This window comes from Myxocyprinus asiaticus, chromosome 11, assembly GCF_019703515.2.
Source record: "Myxocyprinus asiaticus isolate MX2 ecotype Aquarium Trade chromosome 11, UBuf_Myxa_2, whole genome shotgun sequence".
NCBI classification, from domain to species: Eukaryota; Metazoa; Chordata; class Actinopteri; order Cypriniformes; family Catostomidae; genus Myxocyprinus; species Myxocyprinus asiaticus.
Window position 1 is genome coordinate 46,897,310 of NC_059354.1, and position 25,561 is coordinate 46,922,870.

General features: G+C 40.0%; 1 protein-coding gene across 2 annotated transcripts in view; it reads right to left on the bottom strand.

Moving 5' to 3' along the window:
• The window catches only part of LOC127448416 (ceramide synthase 6-like), a 427,716-nt gene that overhangs the window by 381,289 nt on the left and 20,866 nt on the right, over positions 1-25,561 (bottom strand). For both annotated transcript variants that reach the window (XR_007898524.1, XM_051710918.1), the window contains exons 4-6: positions 23,400-23,457; positions 17,451-17,501; positions 16,483-16,575 (exon numbers count right to left, since the gene is read on the bottom strand). Coding sequence is in view for 1 of the 2 variants with exons in the window: in XM_051710918.1 (XP_051566878.1) it covers positions 16,483-16,575; positions 17,451-17,501; positions 23,400-23,457 (202 nt within the window). In the remaining variant the exon portion in view is untranslated. The remainder of the gene's footprint in view (positions 1-16,482; positions 16,576-17,450; positions 17,502-23,399; positions 23,458-25,561) is intronic.

The window sequence follows — 25,561 nt, forward strand, 5'->3', positions numbered from 1 at the left end:
GAGATGAAGAAAGGGTTCTACAGCCCTTACGTCATCGTACCAAAGAAAGACGGTGGGTTGTGACCAATCCTGGACCTGGGAGTACTGAACCGGGCTTTGCAAAGACTCCCGTTCAAGATGCTGACGCATTCTTGCAAGCGTCCGGCATCAAGACTGGTTCGCGGCGGTAGACCTGAAGGACACGTACTTCCATGTCTCAGTCTTACCTCGACACAGACCCTTCCTGCGGTTTGCCTTCGAAGGCCAGGTGTATCAATACAAGGTCCTCCCCTTCAGCCTGTCCCTGTCCCCTCGCGTCTTCACAAAGGTGAGCCCTTGCCCCGCTAAGGGAAGTGGGCATCTGCATCCTCGACTATCTCGATGACTGGCTGATCAAAGCTCACTCTCGAGAGTTACTGTGGGACACAGGGGCCGCGTGCTTTGGCACCTCAGCTGACTGGGGCTTCGGGTCAACTGGAAAAAGAGCAAGCTCTCCCCAGTTCAGAGCATCTCTTTTCTCGGTTTGGAGTTGGACTCAGTCTCGATGACACCGCGCCTCACGAACGAGCATGCACAGTCGGTGCTGAACTGTCTGAAGGTGTTCAGACGGAGAACAGCGGTTCCACTGAAACACTTTCAGAGGCTCCCGGGGCATATGGCATCCTCAGCGGCGGCCACACCGCTCGGGTTGATGCATATGAGACCGCTTCAGCATTGGCTTCGGACTCAAGTCCCGAGATGGGCATGGCACCGCGGGACACATCGCGTGACCATCACGCCGGTCTGTCGCCGCCTCTTCAGCCCTTGGACCGACCTGGCATTTCTACGGGCAGGGGTTCCCCTAGAGCAGGTCTCCAGGTGTGTCGTGGTTACAACAGACGCCTCCATGACGGGCTGGGGCGCTGTATGCAATGGGCACACAGCCGCTGGCTCCTGGACTGACCCGCGACTGCGTTGGTACATCAACTGCCTAGAGTTGTTGGCAGTACTGCTCGCCCTGCGGAGGTTTCGGCCGATGATCCAGGGCAAGCAGGTGTTGGTCAGGACGGACAACACAGCGACGGTAACATACATCAACCGCCAAGGTGGACTACGCTCCCATTGCACGTCACAACTCGCCCACCGTCTCCTCCTCTAGAGTCAGCAGCGCCTCAAGTCGCTACGAGCCACTCACATCCCAGGTGACCTCAACACCGCAGCGGACGCGCTGTCATGTCAGGTTCACCTCAGGGGAGAGTGGAGACTCCACCCTCAGGTGGTCCAACTGATTTGGAGTCAATTCAGTTGAGCACAGGTAGACCTGTTTGCTTCCTGGGAATCCTCCCACTGCCCGCTTTGGTACGCCCTGACCGAGGCACCTCTCGGTATAAACGCATTGGCACACAGCTGGCACCCTGGACTACGCAAGTATGCGTTTCCCCCAGTGAGCCTACTTGCACAGACCCTGTGCAATGTCAGGGAGGACGGGGAGCAAGTCATCCTAGTAGCACCCTACTGGCCCACCCAGACGTGGTTCTCGGATCTCACGCTCCTCGCGACAGCCCCCCTGGCGAATTCCCCTGAGGAAGGACCTTCTTTCTCAGGGACGGGGCACCATCTGGCACCTGCGACCAGACCTCTGGAATCTCCACGTCTGGCCCTTGGATGGGACGTGGAGATCTTAAGTGGCCTACCGCCCGCAGTGGTAGACACAGTCACTCAAGCTAGGGCTCCCTCTACAAGGCGCCTGTATGCCTTGAAGTGACGTCTGTTCGGTAAGTGGTGTTCTTCCCGACACGAAGACCCCCAGAGATGTGCAGTCAGATCGGTGCTTTCCTTCCTGCAGGAGAGGTTGGAGGGGCGGCTGTCCACCAAGGTGTATGTAGCCGCTATTTCGGCTCATCACGATGCAGTAGATGGTAAGTACTTGAGGAAGCACGACTTGATCATCAGGTTCCTGAGAGGCGCTAGGAGGTTGAACCCCTCTAGACCGCGCCTCGTCCCCCCGTGGGATCTCTCAGTGGTCCTTCAGGGTCTACGGGGAGCTCCCTTTGAGCCCTTGGAGTCAGCTGAGCTTAAGGCACTCTCTTTGAAGACTGCCCTCCTGACTGCGCTCACTTCCATCAAGAGGGTAGGGGACCTGCAGGCGTTCTCTGTCAGCGAATCGTGCCTGGAGTTCGGTCCGGGTTACTCTCACGTGATCCTGAGACCCCGACCGGGCTATGTGCCCAAGATTCCCACAACCCCTTTTAGTGATCAGGTGGTAAACCTGCAAGTGCTGCCCCAGGAGGAGGCAGACCCAGCCTCGGCGTTGCTGTGTCCGGTGTGAACATTACACATCTATTTGGATCGCACGCAGAGCTTTAGAAGCTCCAAGCAGCTCTTTGTCTGCTTTGGTGGACAGCGGAAAGGAAGCGCTGTCTCCAAACAGAGGATCGCCCACTGGGTCATTGGTGCCATCACAATGGCATATCAGGCTCAGGACGTTCCACCCCCTGCGGGGTTATGAACCCACTCTACCAGGAGTGTGGCGGCCTCCTGGGCCCTGGCCAGTGGTGCCTCTTTGGCAGACATATGCAGAGCAGCGGGCTGGGCAGCACCCAACACCTTTGCAAGGTTCTACAATCACCAGGTTGAGCTGGTCTCGTCCCGAGTAGTGGCAGGCATGAGCAGGTAAGTTCCGGGACAACTGGCTGGGTGTACCGCTTGCGCATAGCACCTTTCCCCTCCCTCGAGGGGAAGACGTGCACTCTTGACTCCCAGTAGTGTTCACAGACTGTGATCCCTGGATAACTTTCCTCCTTGGCCCTGTGGCAGTTGAGTTTGCGGAGAAACTCGCTGCCGGCTCAGTAAGTATGCTAATGAGGCCCTGAACTGAGGTAGGTGCTCCGCATGCGATGGTTCCCCGAAGGCAACCCCATGTGATATTTTCTGCAAAATCGTTTCCCTGTCAGTAAACTGCGTCTTCCTTGGGCAGGGGCCCCTCTGCCCCCGGTCGCCATGCTTTGTAGAAACTCCTCCCCCTTTGGGTAGGACCTACCATGGGACCTCTCCACATGACATACTTCCGACAAGGCTCGGTAAAGACCATGTGACGTATTTCCACTCAAAATACCCCCCCCTTTTTTGGTCGGGGTGTGGTCTCCGCAGTGTTTTCCCCTTGGGAGTGACACCCCCCCGATTTAGACACTTAGGGCTCCCAGTCAGTTAACAAGTTCCACTCTTTTTGGGGAGAAAAGAGAAGGAAAAGAGGCCTCAGCTGGGCTAGCCTGTCCACCTGTTCGTTGGGCAGTCAACTTGTTCCTGAATGACTGTTCAACGCTCATAAATAGCGTTGGGGGAGGTTACGTGACGGCCTGGTGCGCTGGCTACGAGCATACAGCAGTCTGCCCGTCACACACTGCCACTTCACGTAACACCGTTCAGCTAGTTGTGGCGTTTTGTATAGGGACCCCTAGTGTCACTACATCGACACAACGTTGAGTGAGTGACAGATAGGGAACGTCATGGTTACTTTCGTAACCTCCATTCTCTGATGGAGGGAATGAGATGTTGTGTCCCTCTTGCCACAAATCTGAACTACCTACTGAAATGGTCAGGACCTTATCTCGGCTCCTCAGCACAAAACCTGAATGAGTGGTTGCATACCAGCTCCTTTTATACCCATATGTGGCATGCAAATTCCACTCGCCAATTCTCATTGGCCTTTTAAAAAAAAGATCAGAGGTGTTTGGGGCTCCCAAGAGTGACCCCTAGTGTCACTATATCGACACAACGTCTCGTTCCCTCCATCAGGGAACGGAGGTTACGAAAGTAACCATGATGTTTTACTGTGGATATAGATACTTGTCTATCTGTTTCCTCCAGCATCTTCACAAGGTCCTTTGCTGTTGTTCTAGGATTAATTTGCACTTTTTGCACCAAACTACATTCATCTCTAGGAGACAGAATGTGTATCCTTCCTGAGTGGTATGATGGCTGTGTGGTCTCATGGTTTTTATACTTGCGTACTATCATTTGTACAGATGAACATGGTACCTTCAGGCATTTGGAAATTGCTCCCAAGGATGAACCAGACTTGTGGAGGTCCAAAATTTATTTCTGAGGTCTTGGCTGATTTCTTTTGATTTTCCCATGATATCAAGCAAAGAGGCACTGAGGGACTCCAATTAGCTTATCAGAAGCTAATTGTCTAATTGTCTAAAGGCTTGACATAATTTTCTGGAATTTCCAAGCTGTTTAAAGGCACAGTTAACTTAGTGTATGTAAACTTCTGACCCACTGGAATTGTGATATAGTCAATTAAAAGTAAATGATTCATTTGATTCATAGCATGGAACTTTGAACTTTAAAGGCACTTTAACTTTGAAATACACCAGGGACACTTATTTTGAAATGTTTGCACTTCACTGCTTCCAGCTGCTAAATCAAACAAATAAAGGATATAAAATGTGCACTCCTACAATAATCTACAACGTATTACAATATAAACAATTAAAAGTAAACATTGTCATATTTCATCAACACTACATCATCATCAACAGTTGATCTTTAGTGATAGCTTGTAATACATTCCGGTATGGCCTAATGATTGTGAACTGATCTGCAACAGCTGGAAACACTCACAAGCCCCTGCGTGCTTGGAGAAAATACAACAGTGCCGCGTTTTCACTTTGAAGGACGCAGCGCATGCATTTATTTAATTAAATTTAAAGTTTGATAATCACATTAGGTCATATCATGATTCCTGTCTTTCTGCCCCCAAATTGAAGACCACTTTAAAGAAAAATTAAGACTTTTGTTGTATCATCTAACATTTTTAAGACTTTTTATGACCTTAAATTTGGGAAAACTGAATTTAAGAAATTCTAAGACTTTTTAAGGATCCGTGAGAACCCTGGAGCGAATGTTGCCATTTTTCTGGGTGCTGTGCACTAATGTATAGAAATGGAAAACTGGCAACTTCTTTAATGGATAGTTCACCCAAAACTTCTCTCCTTATATACTCACCCTCATGTCATCCCAGATGTGTATGAATTCGGTCTTCTGCAGAACACAAATAAATATTTTTAGTAGATATCTCAGCTCTGTAGGTCCATACAATGCAAGTGAATGGGAGCCAAAATTTAGACGCTCCAAAAAGCACATAAAGGCAGCATAAAAGTAATCCATATGACTCCAGAGGTTTAATCAAGGTCTTCTGAATCGATCCAATAGGTTCTGGGTGAGAACAGACCAAACTGTAATTCCTTTTTCACTATAAATCTTGACAGCATTATCCTTGGCGATCATGATTTCAAGCTTGATTACACTTCCTCTAGCACCATCTAGTGCTCTGCACATGCATCAAGCACTAGGAAGTGTAATCGAGCATGAAATCATGATCATGTCTAGAGACTGCAATGGCAAGATGTACAGTGAAAAAAAGACAACATTTTGGTCAGTTCTCACCTAAAATCTATTGGATAACTTCAGAAGATATGGATTAAACCACTGGAGTCATATGGATTCATTTTATGCTGCCTTTATGTGATATTTGGACCTTCAGAGTTCTGGTCACCATTCACTTCCATTGTGAGGACCTACAGAGCTGAAATATTATGGTAAAAATCTTCATTTGTGTTCTACAAAAGAAAAAAAATCATACACATCTGGGATGGCACTTTTCATTTTTGGGTGAATTATCCCTTTAAGGAATACTCCAGGTGTTTCTTAATTTTTCCCCCTTTTTAACTGAAAAGTTTCAAACAAAATATGTTTTTTTGAGAATATGGTTTTAATTGGTAATCAGTTTATAGTTCCTATATAGTTTCCCCATGTCCTCCTTCTGTTAGTCTTTTTCAAATTCGCTTTACCTAACACAGTGGTCCTCAAAGTGTGTGGCGCACCCATTCTCAAATCTTACCTGGCAATGCAGCGCATCCACTCAATGGCCCGAGGCATTTATACTTAATGTGTCGAGTGGTGTGGTGTAATGTGGTTTATATGGTGTCAGGTGTGCTCACCTCCAGGCTCATTTGTAAACAAAGACGCTTTTGCACGCACACTGCATGGATTCGAATGGGTGAAGTGAATTAACACTTAAATTTCAGTCTGTTCCTCACACAACACTATCATATGACTTCAGAAGAATTGAAATATAGTGCACAAGTGATATGGAAGACTTTTATGGTGCTTTTAGGAGCCTGACAGCCACAATCACGGTCCTCTAATCCCTCAACCTTGTATTTCAAGAATGAAAAAAGTCACTCGTTTTGAGGAGTAAATGATGACAGGAATTAAAAGTTTTGGGTGAGCTATTATATATTTACATTGCTCCTGCAGCAGTATAATTTATTATTCATACTATTTTTAGATATTTTACAAGTAAATATGCATTATAAAAATGTAGTAACACTTCACAATAAGGTTCTATTCATTAACATTAGTAAATGCATTAGGTATCATGAACAAACAATTAACAATATATTTTTTTACATAATTTATTAATCTTAGTTAATGTTAGTTAATAAAAATACAATTCATTGTTAGTTCATAGTGTATTAACTAATGTTAACAAATACAACTTTTGATTTAAAAAATGCAATAGTATCTGTTGAAATTAACATTAATTAAGATTATTAAATGCTGTAAGAGTATTGTTCATTGTTAGTTCATGTTAACTAATGTTGTTAACTAATGGTAACAAATGGAACCTTATTGTAAAGTCTTACCAAAAATGTTTTAGATATTTATGTAACATCAAGTATACAGAAAATAAATAACAAAACAACGTTAGCTAGTGATCAATGAAAAGTAACTTTTCATTATTCAGCAAAAAAGTGAAAACTGAAAGAATGCATTTCATTGCATTTCTTTAAATAGGCATGGGACAATATGGTTATCTCATGATTTGGTTCAATAGATGATATGAGTCAGATTGTTTCACTTTTAATCTCACAACTCCAATGGGTCAGAAGTTTACATACACTAAGTTAACTGTGCCTTTAGGCAGCTTGGAAAATTCCAGAAAATTGTGTCAAGCCTTTAGACAATTAGCCAATTAGCTTCTGATTGGAGGTGTACTGAATTGGAGGTGTACCTGTGGATGTATTTTAAGGCCTACCTTTAAACTCAGTGCCTCTTTGCTTGACATCATGGGAAAATCAAAAGAAATCAGCAAAGACCTCAGAAAAACATTGTGGACCTTCACAAGTCTGGGTTATCCTTGGGAGCAATTTCCAAATGCCTGAAGGTACCATGTTCATCTGTACAAACAATAGTACACAAGTACAAACACCATGTGACCATGCAGCCACCATACCGCTCAGGAAGGAGACGCATTCTTTCTCCTAGAGATGAACATAGTTTGGTGCGAAAAGTGCAAATCAATCCCAGAACAACAGCAAAGGACCTTGTGAAGATGCTGGAGGAAACAGGTAGACAAGTATCTATATCCACAGTAAAACGAGTCCTATATCGACATAACCTGAAAGGCTGCTCAGCAAGGAAGAAGCCACTGGTCCAAAACTGCCATAAAAAAGCCAGACTACAGTTTGCAAGTGCACATGGGGAAATTTCCTCTGATTTGATGAAACAAAAATGGAACTGTTTGGCCATAATGACAATCGTTATGTTTGGAGGAAAAAGGGTGAGGCTTGCAAGATGAAGAACACCATCACAACCGTGAAGCATGGGGGTGGCAGCATCATGTTGTGGGGGTGCTTTGCTGCAGGAGGGACTGGTGCACTGCACAAAATATATGACATCATGAGGAAGGAAAATTATGTGGATATATTGAAGCAACATCTCAAGACATCAGCCAGGAAGTTAAAGCTCGGTTGCAAATGGTTCCTCCAAATGGACAATGACCCCAAGCATACTTCCAAAGCTGTGGCAAAATGGCTTAAGGACAACAAAGTCAAGGTATTGGAGTGGTCATCACAAAGCCCTGACCACAATCTGATAGAAAATCTGTGGGCAGAACTGAAAAAGCATGTGCGAGCAAGGAGGCCTACAATCCTGACTCAGTTACACCAGTTCTGTCTGGACGAATGGGCCAAAATTCCAACAAATTATTGTGAGAAGCTTGTGGTAGGCTACCCAAAACATTTGACCCAAGTTAAACAATTTAAAGGCAATGCTAACAAATACTAACAAAGTGTATGTAAACTTCTGACCCACTGGGAATGTGATGAAAGAAATAAAAGCTGATGTAAATCATTCTCTCTAATATTATTCTGATATTTCACATTCTTAAAATAAAGTAGTGATCCTAACTGACCTAAGACAGGGAATGTTTTCTATGATTAAATGTCAGGAATTGTGAAACACTGAGTTTAAATGTATTTGGCTAAGGTTTATGTAAACTTCTGACTTCAACTGTATACTGCATAACAGGAATGACCCAATTGCCTATAACGCTTTGTTAGGAGCAACAGCATGTTCCTACATGTACCAGTAACCAACTGCAGTGTTTTATTCACTTGCTAGTTTGTGCATTTTTAACACTCAACATTAAAATGTTAAAACTTTGATCAAATCAGAGGTGAGACAGACTCTATTCACACTGAGGGAATACTGTTGAAAAAAGCTGCTAAGATGTGATGTGTTGTGAGCTCCACTGTTGCATCATTGCATTGTACAGACTCAGCAGAGCAGGTTAATGATGGAGATGGAGATGAAGATGAGGTGGAAGTGCAGTGGGCCGAGAGACAGAATAGAAGCATGGCAAACCAAGAGAGGGGGCAGTGGACATCCTCAGTGCATGCTGAAATTTGGGCATGGAAAAAACTGAAAGGAAAAAGGAAAGAAAACTTGATTTGCATTTCCTGATGGAAAAAGTGCAGTGCTTGCAAGACAGCAAATGAATGGTGTTAAAGTTTTAGTTAAGTTAATATTTAAGGTTTTGCACAAATGAAATGCCACATGGTAGTCGCTTTGCTGTTGTCATGACACTCAGTGCTGGTCTTGTTTACTGTTGGCTTTGGGGCTGTTCACACCGAACGTGTTTTTGCATCCATCTATGCTGTTTCTAAATTGTTTTTCTGTTAACATGCGCTAGGCCGATGTCTTCGACTGTTCTGCCTCATCTCACCCTTTTTTTAATATATATATTCCCTTGTGCAGGAGTGCCATGTTTTTTAGATGCTGTGTCAATTTAAACTGCAACTTTTAAAATAGTGAGCAAAAGCATGCACATCCAAAAGCAAAAAGGCTCAGTTATAGTTGCTCCCCCTAAAAGGGAAAAACAGTTGAAAAAGATCAAATTCAGCACACCACCGATCCAAAAACAGATCATTTATTACATTTCCAGGAATATATATATTCCAGGAATATAGTAAATGATCTATTAAAATAAGTTGAGACACCAGCATTCTGTTCTATACGTTGCGTTGCATCTAACCTTTTTAGTGCAAAAACAGTGCAATCATTCAGTCTGAACGGCTGCTTAGAATGCAACAAACAAGGCTATAAATGATTAATTGGATACAAAAGAATAAGGACCAATCACAATCCAGTTTGCTGATAGACCAAAGAGAGAATACCAATCTTAATTCAGTATGCAATCATTGTGATGATGTCATTGTTGTCACATTTAAATGGTGAACATTCCATTAGTGTAAGTCAACAAAGATTTTGAACTTTTAAGTAATCATGTTTTTAGTGTGGCTTACAATGGAAAACTATGGGGCCAAAGTTGTGAAGGATTTACAAGCAGCTCATTTTTTTTCTGGATAAATAAATTTCTGGCTGTTAGTGGCATTTGTTTTACGTAAGCAGCCCCTTTCCAGGGCTGGAGTGGGATTCATATTCAGTCCGGGATGTCATGTCCAAGTCAGCCCACACCCAAAAGGGGTTTGGAGGTGAAGATGATAACAATAAAACAAGATCACAGCAAAAATATACAATATATGTAATTACTTGAAAATTATTTAAGCTCTCCATGTCATTATACCACATACGGCATTCACTAAGATTTTCACTTTGTCATAAGACATCATTGTACGTGTTGTAAAAATAAGTGAATGTTAAAGGGATATTTGATCATTTCCTCACCCTCATACCATCCCAGATGTGTATGACTTTCTTTTGCAGAACATGAATGAAGATGTTTAGAAGAACTGTTGGTCCATTCAATGCAAGTAAATGAGAAGCGGTGAGAAACAGATCAATAATTAATCATTTTTTACTATAAATCTCCACTTTCATAATCACTCTTCTCTCTTAAGAGTTCTTCTTCTGTTTTTGGTGATTTACATAAGCATATCACCCCCTACTGGACAGGGAGGAGAATTTATAATAATAAAAAAAACATAAATATTGATCTGTTTCTCACCCACACCTATCATATCACTTCTGAAGACATAGATTAAACCACTGGAGTTGTTTGGATTACTTTTATGCTGCATTTATGTGATTTTTGTACCTTCTGAGTTCTGATCACCATTCACTTGCATTGAAAGGACCAACAGAACTGAGAAATTCTTCTAAAAACCTTCATTCGTGTTCAGCAGAAGACAGAAAGTCATACACATCTGGGATGGCATGAGGGCGAGTACATGATGAGAGAAATTTCATTTGTGGGTAAACTAAGTTTATTTTAAAGACTATCTAGGCACATAATAACACTATAGAACTGTAAATGTTTATAACTCTTTCAAGACGTACAGACTCACACTTTAAATGGTCAGTGTTTTGTATTTTAGATAATTAAAATAGCAACAGATCCAGTGAAACAATTAAGGTTGAGTGATTGTTTTTACATTTTTACATGCCATTCAAAAATGTACCATTTTACAATGATAAGAGTGAAATAAAAGACTAAAAATAACACATTTGTACTTTTCTTTTGCTTGGAATGTAAATGTTCAGGACAAAGGCAAAATGGTTACTGTCTCTTTAAGAGGGTTTTATCGCATTATACAACATTGAAGGCACTCTGTGCAGTTTGTTTTGTTGAGTTCACTCTTTTGAGAGCTGTAAAGTCCCATTATTTTCGTACCGTGTTGTGCTGTTGCGTCTGTATTCATTTACTTTAAGTATTCTGTTATATTGTGACAAAAATTTTTTTTTGCTATTATCATTCTGCACTGCTAAGGAAGAGGATTTCAGAGATTAATTGATTGAGATTGTGAGACTGCAGTCAGTATTAAACTTGTGATGATCTTGCAGGCTACCTGAAGCACGTTCATCCATTCAGCTATTAGTAGCCTATCTGTTCTCGATGGATCTTCCGTGATCCTTCCCGCGCTGTCAAGTGAAGCGGCGCAACATCAGTTTCGTCTCTCACAGGCTACTCTCTCATTTGTTTGGGTGTGAGATGATAAAATACAGACTGCGTCCGCTATAATACGGAATGCAATTCTGATCCTTTAAATACCGGATGTTACGGACTGTTGGCAATTGTTATGCGACATATGATGAAAGTTTGTCAATCAACACGCAGACCTAACCGGCCCAATTTTTGACCGGCCCAGCGGGAATTCTCCCGATCTTCCCGATTGCCACTCCGGCCCTGCACCTTTCTGTTATCATTGCACATATAGAATGAAATGTATCACTTTACATGGTCATGGCATGCCATCATATTTTAAATACTGGATGTACTGTAACTATATACAGGTCATTAAGTGATTCTATCACACTTTTCTTATGTTAACATGCATAATGTTCAATTGATGTGGCTATATAAAAAATAAAAAATAAAAATAATTAAAAAAAAGAAATGTTTATTGCCTGGCCCCGTGTAAACTTACTTAATTGAGTTCTCTAATTATCTTCCAAAGAAAGTTTGAATTGAGTTTGTATGTTAAGTAGTTCAGGCTGAATTAATTGCAGAAGTTTAACACTTAGAAAAAACCCTAAACCAGAACATTTGAAAAATGTCAGTACAGTACTGCCTTGCAAGCCCTATAAAAAAAAAATAAATAAATAAAATAAAAACAACAACAGAAAAACATGGCAACGATCAGCAGAGAAATGAGGAGGGGGTGTTCAGCCTGGTGCCGAGGGCTGAACAAAAGACAGAAAATCGTAAGTGTGCAGACTGCAGACGCTAATTGCGATTTCAAGGAGCCTTTGAGAGAAACTGTCCACCTGTTTAAACAGAGGCTAAGAGTGTCCTGCATTGCACCAGAAAACAAATAAGCCTTCAACATTGAGTGCTCATAACTGCAGGAGAGCACACCAGCATAATCAACAAGGGACAATTACAGAGCCTGTGGATCTGAATGAAGCTTGTGGGACTGCCAAGGGCAGTCTGTGGATTTAGTTGTTTAGATTTGCATGCATATACATGAGATTTGTTTAAGACTGACACCGTGTCCTAATCGTATGTGAACTAGTGCTGCAAGATTATGACTAAAATCATAATTGTCGATTATTTTCCTTGATAAATCACGATTATTCATTGCGATTAAGAGACTCTACATGAAGAAATGTATTTTATTTAGAGCAACAGCATTGTTAACAGCATGCCATATTTTTTACTTAGGCTACACATCCAAAGCAAGCTGAGATTGTATTCATGTGAAACTGAAAAATGCATCAGACTGCGATTAGAAACTCATTCTTCAGGCCATACGGAGTCTGCGCGTGCAGAATTCTGCAGAAAACTCCACAGATTTCCACAGAATTGGGACAGACATTGTTCAAAATTTTAAACATATTTCCTGCTCCTTTTGTGTTTGTTTATTAAATATTTTAGCTAATTTTACAATTTATAATTTTTACCATATTTAAATCTATTCTGCAAGAATTTGCAGGTTTACAAAATCAACACAGATAATGCAAAAAAATGGTTTGGTTACAATTCTCAATGTTGCCAAAAAAAAAAAAAAAAAAAAAGATTAAATAGATTAGACTTAAATTTGCAATCTTGCTTATTTTTCCGGTGAATTTTGCAGCTCTAATGTAAATGCAGAAGCTTCTAGCTTGAGCTTCACAAGCTCAATTTCACACACTGTTATGCTCTAAAATGTGTAAGACTGGAGCTTTCAAGCTTAAAAAAAGGATGCAAAAGCACTACATAATGTCACGCAAGTAGACCATATGTCTTGTATGGTATGGTCCAAGTCTTCTGAAGCCATACAATAGTTTTGGACCACTTTCTAATGCTTTTACATCATTAGGAAGCGTAAAGGAATAGTTCACCCGAAAATGATAATTCTCTCATTTACTCACTCTTACACTGTCTCAAACTTGCATGACTTTCTTCTGTGGAACATTTGAACATATGTGTTAGTGTTGTCATGACACCAAAATTTCAGCAGTCGGTACCGATACCAGTGAAATTTCATGGTTCTAGATACCAATTTCAATACCACAGCAAAAATATGCAAATATGGTAACGTGCTATTAAACACACTCCTTTAGCCTATTTAAAGTTAAATTTCAACATAAATAATACATGAAAAGATATGCAAGTTTCCTTCAAGTTTTTCTCAATTAAGCATGCATTGCTTAAGTGTCTTTAAACAGGGCCGTACTGAAATCTGCTTTATTTTTTCCCAAATCCTTTTTTTTCTCTTTTTTTTTAATTATTCATACAGAATTCCATATTTAAAAGTTTGATTTAATTTCATCATCAATATTGTGTCAAAACAAATAAATTCTTCAAACTTTTAACAAGCAAAAAATACCATTTCTATTGCATTTTTTTTTTACTTCTATTCAGTACAACAGCACTCTTGCTTGTGATGTATTGCTTAGTTTTATTATTATTATTCATTAATCATAATTTATTATTATTATTAATATTACTACGGTGAATAATACATTTTATTATACAGTTGTAATATTTTTCTGTATTCTTCATTTTCAGGCACCTAGTTCATCGTGCTTTTATTTTGACGTGTGGTTTTGACGGAAGGTTCACTTCTTCTGATGGATAAACAGTTTGCTACATTGCCCAGTGTGATCATTAAAGCACAAATGCTGTGATTTAATTATATAAATATATAGTCTACATGTAATACGCGTGCTCTGTCATCTCATACGATGCAAATGATTCTCAATTTCTGCTTCACACATTCATTTAAGCATGCTGCTTGCAGACCAATATTGCAGCCTTTCGCGGTTTAATCATCACATTAGGACATATCACGATTTTAATTTGATTAATTGTCCATTTCAGTGTAAAAGGAGTAACAGAGTACATGCTCAGATAAGCGTGAGCATTTGAAAGCAGTCATGTGTCAGTCAGACAGTGTGCAGGTACCGAAATAAGTCAGTGCTCGGTACTACCGGTACAGCAGAAACACTGGTAATGTGACATATTTTTTATTTTAGTATCGACTAGGGATGAGCATTTTGGTCATTTTGTCTACTCGAGTACTCGGACTAATTACTCAAGTACTCGTCGAGTACTCGAGGGGCAATGACATGTACATAACTGTATATATAATAACATGTCTGACAAACGTCTTTGGCTACTGCATTGTGTCTTGTTGTTCCAGTGTATCTTCTATTCATTATTATAGGCTGTTATAAAATAATCTGTTACAAAATGTACAAAAGATTGCATGATCAAAATATAATGCATCATATTTTGTCATTATGTGAAGATTCGCTGCCCAACTCTATGAAAGTATGTGCAAAACGCGCGTCTGTCTGTTTTCCCTTCAGGTTACTGTAGTAATCTTTGTAAGCACGCACCAGTTTTTTTAGTGACTGTCTGAACTGTCTATTTTCAAATCATGGTTGGCTTAACAGGAGACGCCATAACCATCGTGTTTTTAATATGCATGTTAAGTTGAAGTTCAGTTTTGAAGACGCTGCATTCTGTTCCATTTAGCTGCGCTCTGTCTAGCTGTTTGAAACACTCGCCTGCTGTATATGTGCTGCTTCAGTGTGTTGAGTCCACTGCCACACACCTGGTGTGTGTGTGTGTGTCTCCTGAAGTGTTCGCTCCTGTGAGAAAGCCACGATGCTCCATATTGCTGTTGCTGTGATGATTCATGAAGCATTCCTTTCAACTCGGAGAGTCGGAATTTCCACCTTTCAACTGGGGAAAGTGCAACGGAATGACACTTTATGTCGGACTTCTAACTTGGAAACTCGTGCGGAAACGTTCAACCCCATTTCGTCGAGATGCAGGTGTGTGTTACATCAAGCAAACATGTCGGCACCCAGGGCAAGGAGGTTTACAGTCAGTGACAAACATTCACTTTTATTAATTAATATCCATTAACGAGTCAAAGTTCTTACATTAAATGATAATAAAACGTGTTTAGCAAACGTTTTGCAGAGACAGGTGTTCAAAACACGGTTAATTACAGTCTCTTTTGATTATCATAACGATAGCATTGCAGCATCGTATATCAGTTTGGTTGCTATGAGACATCTCTGACAATCAATGTACCCCTCAAAATCACAATGTAATCAATCTCAAAATTAAAAATAAGCTCCCTCTTTGACAAGTTTGTGTTTAGTTGTCAGATTATTGTCATTGAATTTCAAATTAAGTGAAAAGTCACATCATGCATGATCACCATCGATCATTGTTTTCATACCACGATCATTGCTGCCACGTCCGAGTACCCGAGTACTCGTGCCCATGCCTAGTATCGACTTAGTACCAAATTACTGGTACTTTTGACAACACTATGATGTGTTAATATTAATACAATGCAAGTCCATGGGGTCCAAAACCTTTAAGCTCCAAAAGGGCTCAAAGTCAGCATAAAGGCAATCCATATGTCTCAAGTGGTTTAATCCATGTCTTCTGAAGCGATCTGATCGGTTTTGAGTGAGAAACAAACCAAACTGTAACTCCTTTTTCACTATAAATCTTGACATCTGCAGTCTGCTGGGTGTCATCATTAGAGAGAAGCTCGATTACACCTTCACTTATACTGTATATCTACTTGAAAATATATTTGTTTGTGTTCCTCACATTAAAGAAATCATATGAGTTTGAGACAGCATAAGGGTGAGTAAATGATGAGAGGATAATACATTTTGGGTGAACTATTCCTTTAAAAGCTCCAGTCACAAAAGAGCAACCAGTACATTTTTCAAAATGTCTCCTTTTGCGTTCCATTGGAGAAAGAAATTCAGACAGGTTTGGAACAACATAAGGGTGAGAAAATGATGACAGAATTTTCAGTTTTGCTTGAACTATTCCTTTGAATAAATGAATATTATAAAACAGATTGAATATTGAATGCTGAAAACCTGAGCTGAATATTATTCTGAAGCAGTTTAGTTTTAAAACATATCAGATGTTTAAAAAGGAAGCTCCCAGAAACCAGAAAACCCTTCAGCCCATGTACATCAGAGGAAACAAGAGACTCACATGCCATTGTTAATAAACCCAAGCGCTGGTCCTCTCGTGAGAAACTCAAACTACTGAAGCAGACACGTCTAACCAGAACAAAGCATCTCTCTCGCCGTTACATTGCTCTTCATAAAGATATCTTTCCAGTTCAGACATAACAGCTACCAGCGGCGCAATACAGAGACTCTGAGAATGAAAAGCTTTTTATATGCTGCACATTGAATTGAGAAATGTGTAATGAGTGTAAACACATATTTGCGTACCTTTCTTCTGATGTCTGTGAACTGCGTGAAGAGCAGAGACAGGTAGAAGGAGAGCTCCAGTATGTAGTAGTAATGTAAATCCGCCGTCAACGGCTATAAAAACCACATACAATACGGTTAACAAAATAATAATAATAATAAAACAAAAGCAGTTTCCTTGTCACAATGAATGCATTTAAGTTTAAGCACTTGTTTACATTGTTATAAGTTACAGGAATATTTCACACATACACACAAAAAAGAAAATTCTGTAAATATTTACTCACCCTTGTGTTGTTCCAAACCTGTACGCTGTGGAACACAAAAGTGGAAATATTGGAGAATCTTCACGCAGCTCTTTTCCATACAAGGACTGTTCATAGTGATCACAGCTATCAAGCTCCTTTAAAAAAAAAACTATAAGGGTAGTCCCTATAACTTGCTTGCTGTATTCCAAGTGATGTAATACGATGAGAAACAGACCGAAATTTAAGTCGTTATTCACTGATAACATTCCCCTTTGCTAAAGCTCTGAAATATAATTTACGTTCGCATTCAGTTCAAAATCGGCACATATGCAGAATGGAGAATGAGATTTGAGAGCTACAGCAGAGGGGAAGATTTTCAGTGAATAACAACTTATTCACCACATCAAACTATCGTATGGTCTTAGTGGCCTCTGAATATAGCACACAAGTCATATGAACTACTTTTATTATACTTCTGGAGCTTGACAGTTGTCACTGTATGGAAAAGAACAGAGTAAAGATTGTTTAAAAATTCTCCTTTTGTGTTCCACGGAAGAAAGTTACTGTATACAGTTTTGGAACAAACTGAGGGGGAGTAAATGACAACTTTTATTGTTGGTGAACTATCCTTTAAGAACAGTTGATTCTTTCAAACTATTGTATTAAAAGCATTGCAAGACAAAGTGGTTAGTAGCATTTGATAATTATTTGTGATAAAATACTAGATAGTATAAAACCCACCTGATAGGGGTAGTTGTACCAGCACTCTCTGGTGTTCCACAGCCACGGAGTCTTTAAAATCAGACATAAAGAACATACAACAAAGAGACAAACATGATCTGTGGAGCACAAAATGTCTATGAAAAAGCTTTTCAATTCTGCAATTTACTGTACTTTCAAGTATAAAAAAGACTGAAAATACAATCATTATCCTAAATGCTTTCATGTACTTTATTTGAAATGTATTTTCTTCTAAAAAAAAAAACAAAAAACAGAATTATATTAGAAAGTAAGTTTGGCATTAAAGCTTGGTATTGTGCAACATTATTTTCTGTGAGAAATGTCCTGTGTGTGTGTGTGTGTGCGTGTGTGTGTGTGTACACCCACTAGGGGGAATACACTGCAAAGAGTGGATTTTCAGCAGCATGAAATTGGCTAAAAGGTCTCACCCTGTAGCACCCTGTATGCCAAGGTCTAAAGAAATTCCAGAAATGATGAGGAAAAAGGTGATTGAAATACATTAGTCTGGGAATGGTTACAGAGTTATTGCAAAGGCTCTGGGACTCCAAAGAACCACAGTGAGAGCCATTATCTCCAAATGGAGAAAACTTGGCACAGTAGTGAACCTTCCCAGAAGTGGATGACCTTCCAAAATCCCTCCAAGAGCACAGCGACGACTCATCCAGGAAGTCACAAAAAAGACAAGGACAACATCCAAGGAACTGCAGGCCCCTCTCGCATCAATAAAGGTCACTGTTCATGACTCCACTATCAAAAATGTAAAATCCATGGAAGAGTGGTGAGGCAAAAACCACTGCTAAGCCAGAAGAACATTAAGGCTTGTCTGAATTTTGCCAAAACACATCTTGATGATTCTCAAACAGGAGTAAATCAAACACAGAATTCCACAAAAAGAACATCATACCTACGGTCAAGCATGGTGGTGGTAGTGTGATGGTGTGGGGATGCTTTGCTGCTTCAGGACCAGGGCGACTTGCAATAATTGAGGGAAACATGAATTCTGCTCTCTACCAGAAAATCCTAAAGGAGAACGTCCGGTCATCAGTCCGTGAGTTGAAGCTCAAGTGCAACTGGATTATGCAAGACAATGATTCAAAGCATAGGAGTAAGTCCACCTCTGAATGGCTCAAAGAAGCTAAATTAAAGTTTTGGAGTGGCTTAGTCAAAGTCCTGACTTGAACCCGATTGAGATACTGTGGCAGGACCTTATATGGGCAGTTCATGCTCAAAAACTCTCCAGTGTGGTTGAACTAAAGCAGTTCTGCAAAGAAGAGTGGCCTAAATTCCACCACAGCGTTGTGAAAGACTGATCTCCAGATATTGAAAGTGTTTGGTTGCAGTTGTTGCTGCTAAAGGTGGCACAACCAGCTATTAAGTTTAAGGGGGCAGTTAGTTTTTCACATGGGTGATAAAGGTGTTGGATAACTTTTTTGCTTCAATAAAAAATATGTATATATTTATATGTATTTTGTGTTTACTAAGGTTGCCTTTGTTTTATGTCATATCTCGTTTAAATATCTAAAATAATTTAGTATGAAAAATACACAAAAATAGAAGAAATCAGGAAGGGGCAAATACTTTTTTCACAGCTCTGTATATTGGTTATCAAAGGAATACTGTACAGTCATTATCACACAATAAACCTCGGCAGGGTGATCATATCATTCTGGAGTGGTTTAATTTGTGCAAATGACCTGCAGACTAAAATTAAATAAATGGACATGAAATGTTGATTTTGAGTTCATTATTTTATTTGGTGAGAAGAGAGTGCACAATGATGGGAGAGACATGAAACCGTGGCACAGCTATATTAGAAATCTTACCTTGGGCAATGGTCAATTATACAGTTTAACGGTCATTAAACAAAAACATTTCAGAATACGTGTGTGTATATTCCAGAAAGCCATGTTATAATTCCAACCTAGTCTCATAGAATGAGCGTTACTATCACTAAATTTTTCCAAACTGACTTTTACGTGCCTTGTTCTACGTTTCACTGCAGTTTCCTGGTGAAATGAACACTAGAGATGCTACAACAACTGTGTGTTTTATTTATTTTCACAAAAATCACAAGTACAGCTGCTAATTTTGACTTTATAAACACTTGTTTTTTGCACTGTTACTCACACACTGCTATGTAATGATATCGACACTTTTACTATAATGCATCATTTGAAAAACGATACATTTTAATGGTTGTATTAAAGACCCGCCTACATTTACACACATATTCCAACATGATTTGCTTGCGTGGTAGCTCACCTGATAGAGTGTTGGACTTTGTACTCAGAAGGCTGAGGTTTGAACCAAGTCAAACACGCAAGCTGACATGTGAGATGAAAGTGTCATAGAAGCGATTCGAAATGATGTGGTTGCTTTAGGAAATGTGCTTTTCATTTTGTATTTTGTTTTTGGACAGTATCGTTTAGGTTAAAGTTTTAGGCTAAGTAAGGTACATTTTACTCATTAAAACCTCCATCTAATATTCATTTTAAAAACCTTGTCAGATTACGACACTATTTCACTCGCTTTTGGCGCCCCCGCTGGACATTTCACTGGGAAACTGCAGCGAAACGTGTAATAAGGAACGTCATTTCTTTTTGCAAAAATGTTGCTACGGTCAAGTAATATTCATGAGATCAGCTTGAGTAATTCACATAATTTTTCCCATAGACATGATAACTATGGTAAAAAATTATTATTTGTTTTCCCCCACGCCAAACCACTCCCCCATTAAATGATTCACAGCCGACTGTAGGGAAAATTCTCTTAACAGTTGCGCCACTTTTGCGCGTGGTATTTCAGTGCAAAAACCTGTTTTATTTACTAACTACCCACAATCTAGTTTAAGCAGCGCAATCAGCACTGAAATAGCGCTGCAGCTTGAGTGTTTAAATGAAGCCATGCCTTTTAGTGTGAACACGCCTCACTTTTATGTAAATTAAGCTCATTATAGATCGCGCTTTATTTACAAAACTGTGCTATTTGCCTGATGCAATAAACATTGATTACTGCCTGAGGAAAGCAGGTGTTAAACAGAATTTTATCTGCATAATTCCTTTAGTGAATTGGGTGCTAAACCAGCACGTGCAAATAAACAGCGCTTTTACCGGGCACCGTTCATTCCCCCTGTATCTATGCCCCAGTGGCCACACCCCCAGTTTCACCCATGTCTCCATAACCTGCTCTCTTTAATCAGAGATGAAAGAGATAGAAGAACAAACTGATGATCTTTTCAGTGCTCTGCATAACAGTTCTGCTGCCAGAATGAGTGGATAGACACTGTGAGCTGTACTGGGTTTATGTCACTCCTGCTACTATTAATAACACAGGCAGGAGAAAGTCCCAGCTGCAATGAATGAACTCAGCAGAGTGCTTTGTCATGCAAGTTCAAGCAGTTCACATTTAACCTAGTTTCTGTAAAGTCTATTGCTGTCAATTTAAGGCACTCATTTAGTGTGATTAATTTTAAGAAATAAAGTAATTAATAGGGCTAGGTATTGGTACAGACTTCCCAATTCGACTCTGTTTTGCAAGCTCTCAATTCCGATTTCTACATCATATGACAGATATTACCAGTACCGCCGCTCCCTGTACGCATATTACGCAGTCTGGGGGGCACCCTAGGGGGGCACCAGAAACTCCACCGGCTGCCCTTCCTCCCATGTTATACGTTATTCAAAGACGTATAACATGTAAAGTCTGGTGTTGTTTTATGTTTTATGTTGCTTTGTTACTTTATGTTGATTTTATGCTGATTATTCAGCACTTTGGTCTACTCTGTAGTTGTAAAGTGCTATATACTGTAAATAAAGGTGACTAAAGAAAGATTAAAGACCCGGTAACAGTAACAGAACAAAGACAATCGCCTCGCAGCGCACATCATATCAGATTATCGCCTCGCACAATCGATGATCGCATAACTCTGCGTAGGGCATCAATTTGGCCAGCGCCGGCCCTGCATATTACACGGAACAAGTCAAACCAATCTTATACTGTCAACACGCAGTGAAAGGATCTCAGTGCTGAACTTCCCCGCCACTATACTACACAATCACTGGTGAGTGAAATCTGAACATTTACCAGCAGGCATTTTTAGTTGCACAGCGTGAAATTTGGTCACATTCAAGTTATTGACTTGCATTGTAAAGAGCACAGAGTAAAAGATAGAGCTTGCGATTTTAAGAATAGATATCGGTAACATTCAAATGAAGATTGCGGAATTTTTTTTTACCCAGCCTGTAATTAATCATGCTCACTGGCCTGTACGTAATTTCCGACCATAAGAACAATTCAAGCTTGAAGTTCCACCTTCATGTTTTTACAGGTCCACAGTTACTGCAAACACAGCTGCTACTGCAGGCAACGCTGTTTGTCAAACCACACTTAACGAAAGCAGACGAAGCTGTTCACACAGGACGCGTTCTTGCATTCAAAGAAAGCCAGACGGAGAACAACAGAACAGTACAGAACGCAAGGTTATCGAAATTTTTGTAAAAGTTCAACTTGTTTCATCTTGATACTGTTTTAAAAACACTGCACTCATGGTGCAACGTGTGACGCAACTGGCCAAGACGTTAATCTGTATGTTTACAATGCAATTAAAAAATAGCACATACGGAACGCAATAATGCGTTCTGTGCGAAGGGCCACTGATACTGACAAACTCAATTGCAGAATGGATTGCTGTGGACTGTAGGCCAGTGATAGGATTATGTTCTATACTACGGAAATAAAACAAACAATATGTTAACTTCTAAAGTCACTTTTTGTAATATCTATTCAATGATTTACTCATCTGCCACAAAAGTGTAATGTCTTGAAATGATCTTCTGTTGGTGGCTGTTCTCAGCAGTCAGCAAATATTATTTTATGCAATTAATTGCCATTAATTTGATTAATTAATCAGTGTATCGTGTATTCGATACTGTACATTTTTAATCAACTGACAGCCCTAATTAAGACCGTTATCAATGAGCATTATTATTATGAGATTATGTATATTCCTAATATTAAAGTATCTAATCAGCTCTGTTCTGGTACAGATTTTTTTTTCCAAGTTATAATGTGCAAATGAAACTTTATGATCAGTTTAATTGCTACATTGAGGATTCATAAAGATGGGGCCTTCTCTGCTAAATATGTTTGCTTAGAGGGGGAAACGCATTATAGATAGAGTGACAATTTATGAATTGCTTTTTGAGGAAGAAGTGCAGAGAGAGAGAGTTTAGGGTCTCTTGGCGCATAGTACGACGCAACAAATAAAAACAAATCTCTACTGAGACAGCTTCATCTTGTCTGCATGTTCAGTTCCAAAAAACTAAGGGACAATGAAAAGTGAAGAGTGGTTTACTTCAAACCCAGTGGTTGATATTTTGTTGTCGTGATACCAAATTAAATAAGTGACACTCTATGTGATGCATCTATTTTGATAATGTCGTTGTAGTCAAAAATGACAAAGCTTCTCTTCTGAGCAGCTTGCAGTTAAGAATCAAATGAACATTCGCAGACAATTCAGCTTTGAGGCTGAATACATTTTTACTTAACTGCAGTCATCAACCAGAATTGCAAAAATAATGAATATTTTCAAACTGGCTTCCTGAACACTCCCCCATCTACCTTTGGTTGTACAAAACCCCCCCCAAAAAACAGGTAGTCCTGCCTCAAACTAACTGCATCGGGCTGTCGAGAAGCTCAAACAAACAGCAATGTGTTGTGGGCACCACAGAGCCACAGTGTTACACTTTTCGGTGGGAATTAACCTATAAATAGCTTGCTTATACAGTAGTTGTATCTGCATAATAATATGGAATAAGAGAAAAGTATACACTTCACCTTTAAGATTGAGGGCAAAAATGAATAGTATCCTACAAGAAATTTCAACATGAAAATTATATTTTTACTTCGTAATGTTGACCATCAATTATTCAACCAAAACAGATTGTTTACCTTTTTCAGGAATCGTACACCGTAAGTAAATATATACAGGTAAAATGTGAATCTCCACCTGTAAAGAAAACACAAAACAGTGCATTCAGTAAAATGCTGCTAATGAAACTGCATTAAAGGAATATTCTGGGTTCAATACAAGTTAAGCTCAAACGACAGCATTTGTGTCTCGCATCTGTGAAACATGAATGCCACCAGTTTAACCCGTTGTTTGTTCGTGGTTTTTGAGCAAAGAGTTTATCCACCAGAGATGTATTATCATCTGACAATGTTTAGTTAGATGCTGTCGACAGAATCGCCATGTTTAGTTTGCGTGTCAAAGCAGCTGTTGTTAAACAGCGCACGCGCTCTGGACTGTAATGTACGGGTTACCCCGAGACCGCAGGACTGATGAGAGAAACTACTACAGATGAGAGAGAAGACTGGAATACTTCATATGAATGAATTGAAGACATATACCTCTGAAAGTGTGATTTATTCCAGTAGAAGACAGACACATCTCACACTCGCCATTAATCACGTCATTAACAACTAGTTGTTCAGTTCGGTTCCGTACACACTGCATGGATTTTTTGAAAATGCGGTTGTCACTACCTGAATATTTCGGGAGTTCATTCGGTTGTAGAATGCAGTTGTCACTCCCGTGACCCAAACTGTGAACTGACAACCGAATTTAATTGCAGTGTGTACGTGGCCAATACACAAGTTTTAACAGAAGAATTAACGCTTTAATTAAATGATAAGCTTCACATCTCTGCCTATAAACCCTCCAAAAATTGGCCCCTTTCACTTCCATTGTAAGTGCCTTACTGTAACCTTGATCTTTGTTTTTTTGTTTTTTAAAGAAAAGGATGGACGAGTCAGCATAATCAACATTATGCCACAAATGCTGTTGATTGAGGCTAACTTGTATTGAACACGGAATATTCCTTTAAACATTTATATTTTATTGCTTGTGAAAAATACTGAGCTGCCTACAAAGGCAGCATACCCTGCTGGAAAAACAAATAATAATAATAATAAAAATAAAAACAGCTTAACCCAGCCTAAGTGTTTGCTGGTCTTAGTTGGCCAGCAGGGTGCTAGTTTGCTGGTTTTAGAGGGTGTTTGTGCACAAGACCATCTGAAAACCTGCTTAGCCAGGCTAGGAGGCCAGCTAAAGCCCAAAGTATACTATGTTTAGGCGTGAACACTAGGAATCTGCGTACAGGACGTGTGATGCAAATTTCTTCATCAGCAGAGTGCTCAAGCACTGAACGCGTGTGGCCCGATTGTTCTAACTGCGCGTATTCTAAACGTGCATTATGCGCATGCACCTGGAATTATTTGCACTAACTAGTGGGTCCACAAGGTGGCAGCACTCATGCTAGATGTAATTGCCGCTAAACAACAGGAGACGAATGTGGAAACAACAAAAGTGGATGTGCACTTCACAAACGCATGTGTGAGTGGGTCAGAAGATACCTGCATTTGTATAACTCGAGTCTGTAGGAATATAAAGACACCTTTATGGGTCTAAACTCACGTAGCGCGCGTGCACCAACCGCTTGTGTATACGTGCACTAGACCTGTCGCAATTATTAAATAATAGTCTGATCGCAGTTATATTATCTAACCTCAGGGGATTGTGCACTTCAAATTCCAATCACATTTTAATGCCTAAGTAAGGGAATTTTAACCGAATGTATAATTGCCATCAATGGCGCGTTTGTGTCTCATTCAGTTGAACTCTGAGAGTCACTGAGCCGCATCACGGATGTCAACCAGAGCAGCTCCTGTCCGGAAGAGCACGTGAAGCGGTTCTCAAGCGCTCTGATGTGGGCGCCGTCAGCAGAGGCTCGCGCCAAACTCCCGTGAAAATATAAACAATCAAGTATAAACTTTGATAGTGAACGCAATGCGCTCCGGCTTCACTTTAAACGATCGTGTAATGGCAAATATTCCTGGTCATAGCGGGTTCATACACGCAGTGTTAATGACACGCAGTGACACAGAGGAGGAGAATTTTTTATTTATTTATTTTATTTTATTTTTTTTGAGTTTCAAAACAAACAAAAAGGCACAATATTCTAAAAAGCATAAACTGCATACAATAGCATACACAAATATTGGGTAAAACAATACATTTTACTGAATTATTATTATTAAGACTGAATTATTTT